Source organism: Puntigrus tetrazona, chromosome 6, assembly GCF_018831695.1.
Source record: "Puntigrus tetrazona isolate hp1 chromosome 6, ASM1883169v1, whole genome shotgun sequence".
In the NCBI taxonomy this organism is placed as follows: Eukaryota; Metazoa; Chordata; class Actinopteri; order Cypriniformes; family Cyprinidae; genus Puntigrus; species Puntigrus tetrazona.
This window is the reverse complement of record NC_056704.1, coordinates 7,098,062-7,104,529: the sequence shown is the minus strand read 5'-3', so window position 1 is coordinate 7,104,529 and position 6,468 is coordinate 7,098,062. Positions and strand designations below refer to the sequence as shown.

The following is a 6,468-nucleotide window of genomic DNA, read 5'->3' as shown; positions in this document are numbered from 1 at the left end:
ATTGTTTTATTTTATAGAAACAGATTTAAAAGCACGACGTGAAGGGGCTAAAGAAGTGTCCGCAGCTGTGAAGTGTAAATGAGATTGTTGTGTTGTAAGGAGTGTCTTACACTGTTTACTCGTATAAACTCGTTTGATTTACATCCGCGTCTCGAGCTTTCCCGACAGGCGCCGTGTGGACCGAATAAGCGCGTTCCTTCTCTTCCGGTGACGAGCAGCCTGACCCTGAATCTATTCATCCTGTCAAATCATTTCACATCATCTCTAAGAACACGGCGGGAACTGCGCGGAACGGACGCATGCCGTAAAACAGTACGATTATTAGTAATAATAGCCTAATAAGAGTAGTAGTAACGACAATAATAATAATCATCATCAGACCTATTATTTTTGTTGTTATTGTTAAACGCCGTTTCGACGATACAGGACAAAATAGACGAACGTTGTAGAAAAAAAAGTTTAAAAAGTCAAACACGGCTGTATTTGAGATTTTGCAGGAAGATACTGTTGTTGTCCTCCGCGCGCGCTTAAGTGAACGAAGTGAGGCGTTTCGGGGAAATAAAGACAAATTTCTTTACAATTGTTTATGGTCCAGCTTTAATCCACACAATATTCTGAAGTCAGTAAACTCATGAAACGTTAGCAAGTTTTTTTTTTCTTCCTCACAATATTAAATAAATTAGCAGCGTGCCCGTGACGTCTTGAAAGGTTACAGAAATAAAGTGGAAGAAATAATGCAAGAAAACAAACAAACAAACGAAAAAAACCTAAATAAAATTAAGACTATTTACCATTAAAAAAATAAAGAGCACGTATTTAACAGTTGGTGTTAATTTCGCTATTAATTGAATTACATCGCGTTCTTCAGCAGAGACCAGAAGTGCTCCTTTTAGGATAATATTAATCTCCGCCAAAAACACAAGAACCGGACAGTCACACGAAACTAAACAGAAATACACTGTGGGGTTTCCTCAACTAAAAGTCGTTCGTGGTTTGGTCCGAAGTAGGGGATAAAACTGCACTTTCTTCCAGAATGAGGTCTTAGTCTGAACTTTTCGTTTGAGTCGAGTCTGTTGCTTCTTTTTCCTCGTTTGAACTATATATATATATATGTATGTATATATAGCACAAACTATCTGCGTGTCCTGGGTTCCTCGAGAACGGTTTTAGCCTTGTTTAGCCTTCGCTGATCTGTCTCTTAGTCCTCCAGTATCTAACCCCAGCCTATCAAGGTCTGGCCTGTTCTAACTGTTGGTGTTGGCTGCGTATCGCAAACCGACTGACATGCACCGGAATGGGAACCACAATTTTGGGGTTTCTGGAGGGCTCTCCGGTTTTGGAGTTCACGTTGCCCGCTTTGACCCGTTTCCACTTGGCCCTTCGATTCTGAAACCAGATCTTGACCTGCACCTCGCTGAGCTTTAAGGCATGGGCGATCTGTGAGCGTTCTGTGAGGGATAGATATTTCTTACAGTGAAACTCCTTCTCCAGTTCTAAGAGCTGCTCGCTCGTAAAAGCGGTTCTCCTTCTCCGGTTTTTCCCGGTGGACGTGGTGTTCCCGGCCCCGTTCCCGCCGTGGATGCCATCGTCCATTCCTCCGCCGGCGTCTCCGTCTTCTTTCTGACACATGGCGTTCCCGGGCCCGTTATCGTCGGAGCTGTAATCTAAATCACTGTCCATGGAGAAGCTCTCGTCTTTCCTGTGGCACTCGTCCTCCTTCGCGTCGTCTTTGTTGTGACCTCGCGCTATGGGGATGAAATAAAAAGCATATTTAATTTGTGAACCGCCTAAGGCTGGGAGTCGTGTTTATTGCTTCCGTGTAGTGCGGTTGGGAAAACGAGCTGTGTCTTCATGAGAATATTATCTCGCGACACGTTCTTCCTGTTTATTGCGGCCACTTTTACGCGCAATTACGCACGGTGATGGATCCCTTAGGAAGGCTGTTTGTACACCTCGAAACAAGACTCTGAAACCGGCTTAAAAGTCGTCTCTTTAGATGATTTGCCTTTGCATCTTATTTATATTTTTTTTCTGAAAATATCACGTATTTAAAAAAACTATCCGATAGCTAATGCGCATTTTCTTTACGTCTCGGTCACAGGCTACACTTTATTCTGAATACATAGAAATGATCCAGGCCACGGTGAATTTTGCTTACAGTTTTATGGACATTTAAACACCGCTGGTCCTCCGATCCTTCAATTAAAACGAGCTAATTTAGTCATTGATGGCTGCTTGGCCTCGGGCGCCATTCCCCGAAAACTTGATTATTCACGTGCGTTGCGCTAAAATTCTTTAAGCCACAATCTTTTACATAATTATTTCTGTCCCTCATCGGTGCGACTGGGTAAATTGAATTTAAATGACAAAATTAATTTCAGCGTAAAGCATGCCGGTTAATCATACCAAGACTAGCCTGCACGATTTGTTTCTAGAAAGCAAAATAAAACACGTGACACGTTAAAACGTAGATTAATAAATAATTGCAATAATCGATATTTTAACACTTAATTAAAAAAAAAATAATAATAACCGGATACGTATTTATTAGCCTTTATGTTTTTAAATGCGTTTCGGTCTCACCTGTGGAGGTGTGCACGGACTGCGAGTCGTGAAATGAAGGAAGGGTCGCCGATTCTTTCGTTGGGAACGTTTTCCCATCCTCTCCGTCCAAACGGATATCCTGAGATTTATCGAACATGGCATGAATGGACTGAGAGCCGAGCTTCCTCGCCGCGTCCTGGTGCTGCTGGGATGGCGACGTGGAGAAGCCGCCGGGTAAGGTGGCCATCAGCGTGGATGTGAGCGCCATGCCCTGCGCCAGGCTGGAGCAGAAGCCGCTGGGCAAGCCCGGGATCGGGTGGTGCGGGTGGGTCGCGGGGAGACCGCTCTGCGGGAGAGCTGGAGGAGGTGGCGGAGGAGGCGGAGGCAGCACCACCGACCGATAGGGCATGAACATGGGATAGCCCGTGTACACGAAATGTCCCGGACTGGGCTGCGGTGGACCTCCGATGAGCGAGTCAATGCTGAATGCGGTGGTGCTTCCCACCGGACGCTGCATCATCATGAACGGGGAACTGAAAGCTGCACTCATATGATCTTATATAGACAGTTTGTGAAGTCCTGAAGTTTGCGGGAGTCTCCCCGTGCTTCTCAGATGAGAATGTCACCGCTGCACGGTGTCATACACTGACACTGATAAATAATCCCGTGAACGACCGGCGCATCTGTTTCGACTTAGCTCAGAGGCAAACCGTGTTTTTCGTTAAAGGAGCGGAGACGCACACACCGGACGCAAATCCCCTTGCCGAGAAATCTCTGGTCGAGCATCTCAGATGAGCTTTACCGTCCTCCTTTGAGTTATTTCAGCGTCCTTGTCCCTTCTGCTTGGCCGCGTTTCATTTCGACTCGACGGAAGTCGCAATAAATCGCTCCCCGCAGCATCAGCTGTGATCGTCTACTGAAGTGCGAGTTTGAATTACGCTCCTTCGGTTTAAGCGTCTCCACCGCGCGCTCCGGCCACGCCCACCGCGGCTCCGCGCCTGCTATTGGCCAGCTTTCGTGTGGACCCGTCCTGACGCTCCGGAGCCGCGAGCGCCGCGCCGCCGTCTCTTAAATGAGAACGTCACCAACACGGTCTCACGTTCAAAAACAGTCAAAACAAGATCCGCGCGAGATGTGATCTGATGTCTATTTTGGCACCGCAATTGCATTTGTTTGCCTAGATTCCACTTAATGAAAAGTACCCTTCGGCCAGCGTTTGCACGCACTGGGTGATGTCAATCTGTAAATAAATAAAAGAAAAAGCACACAAACCGATAAATGTCAGCTTCAAATAGGATTAATAAAGCATTCAAATGGTAAAACCTTACATATTTGTAATTTTAGTTAACAAACAGCCTATACTCAACTTTCTCAAAGCTATTATATATGAATGTTTTCAACATCCTTTGATAGGAATAGCATCCTTTCTGACACACAGATGACACTGGCATTGGCCTGCTCATAATGACATGATCCTGTGCCCTTTATAGCAGTCAGTCATCACAAGATGTCCTTTCATACAATACCCCCCACACACACACACACACACACACACACACACACACACACACACACACACACTGTATTTCTCACATACGTAAACGTATTAAACATATTTCAAAGCGATTCCATCTGCGCTCCATGAAGCCAAAGCGTAACCCGAGACTGAAAGCATGAAGTATAACTCTGATGTTACAGCATAATGCAACGCATAAATAGGCAAGCTAGCTAAAACCACGAGTAAACATAATAATAATGAAATTGTCAATGTTTTTTTTTTTTTTGAGGGGGATTAAAGCATGAATTATTCAGCGGGATTGCTGATCAATAAATGTGTCTCCGTGTTTGTAAAGTCTTTGGTCATGTGCGCATCATTTGTCCCACATAATTAAAAGGAATGCGTCCGTTTTCTGTGTTCACGGAGGTGATTAGTCCTAATCTTTGGGGACCTTCCTTCCCCTCGTGCACCCTAAAAACCTTGACCCCTCACCCCCACCCCTGCCTCCGCGACAAATCAAGGGCGATCCCCTCACCCCCTCCCCAGGGTCACAAGGACACGGTCTCATTAAAGGCAGGCTGATACTCAACTGCGATGCAGACATTAAATAGCAGTATTTTTCAATTAACGCTGACAAATTCAATCAAAATTCCATAGATTAGGATGAAATGAGGCATGGGTCATTTACAAGGGGATTTAATTGCACCACCATTAGACAAATAGTACAGCAGTCACCGTTCCGTTATCAATCATGTGAAGGCATCGATAGTACAGGGAGAGGATGGGGGATGGGGGGCGCTTTCTGATACCGGCACCGCAGAGCAGCTAATAAATACCCTCTTTTGTACTTATAAATTATCTAGTTTAATTAACAACATGGATTATGATTGGAATATGATTTAATTAAACCTTTCCTGCATGGTGGAGTGCAGAATCATCCATTATGTAGAAGCGAGGGGGAGCGTTGCACCGTGGGCTAAATTAAGAAGGCCCAGAAACACAGACGGGCCCTGAAGAGCTTCCGAACGGGACAGTAACTGCAACCGCGCGGCGACGGGACGCGGAGAAAAAGGCCGATATGCATGCTTTTAATTGTGCGGCTGACTGATGGAGGACTGGAGAAAACGCCCCGCATCTAAGAAAGGTTTACTCAGTGGGCAAACCAATTAAAGACCTCTTATTGCTACTCAGTGCAGTTTTGCAGGGGAAATGGATTTTGAAATGTTGCCTGCAGCGTTTGACCATTCAACATTATTTAGCTACTGTGTCTCAGGCTCAACCTTTTCATCAAGATCCAAATGTCAGCTATAATTTATTCGGCACAGTTCGCCTCTCCCAATGAAAACACGAGTCGCTGTTTCCCTCTCTCTGATCCGGTCGCATTAGGAAAGGGCATAGGCTCCAACACTTTCGTATATATATATATATGTTTAATTTGCTCTCAAATTGTTTTGGTCACAGACAAACGGGCCATTAAAAGCCTGACCTTCGATTTCAAATTATGAGATCTATTTGAAATCGATTGATTAACCTTTAACTGATCCCTTGATGATAGGAGATCAGGCCCATTCAAGGGCTGGCCATGCGTGACTTCTCCCCGAGGCTCAGGCTGAGCACAAAAGATTGATCTATCTCAGTCAACCGGTCCTCGGGGCTCAACGGTATTGCCGGTCGATAACTACTGAGTTTAGGGCCGCTCTACGTTCCATACGCTCGCAGGAAAACTTGAGCCACTCGCTGATGAGTGGGCTGCAAGGCTAAAAGCCCCCTTAAGGAAGTTAAGAAGTAAATGTTCAAAGAAAAATCGATTTATTGAACACTGATGGAGAAAAAAGACACAGCGCGTTTGCTTAGTACGTTGTATGTAACGTGCTTAATTTAGCGTTCGTTTAAACAATTTGAACTTTAGCTTTCAGCACAAGTACAGTGCAACAGAGCTGCTTTAATGAATATCGTGAGCACACTCTACACATCATTCACATCAAATCCAGTCCTTCCCAATTACACAAACAATTAGTTACACTACAGGTATTTCGCATCTGCTTCTTCTGTGAACAGCTTTTTAGTGGCATTTTTTCGGTCAGAGCTCGTCTTTTTGTTTCCAACTCTGTACTTCCAGGTTCTAAAAGCAGCCGTACTGATTTCACTAAAACGGAAATGAAGATAATCATGAAAGTGCAAACAGACAAACAGGCATAAGCAGCAGAAATACTCATATCAGAAATTCTATTATTTTAAATAATATGCTCGAGTGCATAATTAATGTAACGTATTTGGACACTTAGCTGCATATTATCTGACATATTAAATGCAAATGTATTATAGTTAAAACTGCAATTAATGCATTTAATTGTACTTGTACATGGGCCAAAAATATCGTTATTAGTCATATGTTTTTTAAAATGTAATTGATGCACTGATGGTCA

General features: G+C 44.2%; 1 protein-coding gene across 1 annotated transcript; it reads right to left on the bottom strand.

The window, feature by feature from the left end:
* Positions 1-573: 573 nt before the first annotated feature.
* gbx2 (gastrulation brain homeobox 2) lies at positions 574-3,448 on the bottom strand. Its single transcript, XM_043242443.1, has 2 exons — positions 2,584-3,448; positions 574-1,745 (listed from the first exon to the last, which is right to left on the bottom strand). Exons 1-2 carry the CDS (start codon positions 3,092-3,094, stop codon positions 1,228-1,230), a joined length of 1,029 nt encoding a protein of 342 aa, XP_043098378.1. The 5' UTR covers positions 3,095-3,448; the 3' UTR covers positions 574-1,227.
* Between the last annotated feature and the right edge of the window lie 3,020 nt (positions 3,449-6,468).

Coding starts and splice junctions, on each gene's coding strand:
- gbx2 (XM_043242443.1), bottom strand. CDS start 3,094: ATGAGTGCAGCTTTCAGTTCCCCGTTCATGATGATGCAGCGTCCGGTG. Junction 1,746..2,583: donor GTCCGTGCACACCTCCACAG/GTGAGACCGAAA, acceptor TCATCCCCATAG/CGCGAGGTCACAACAAAGAC.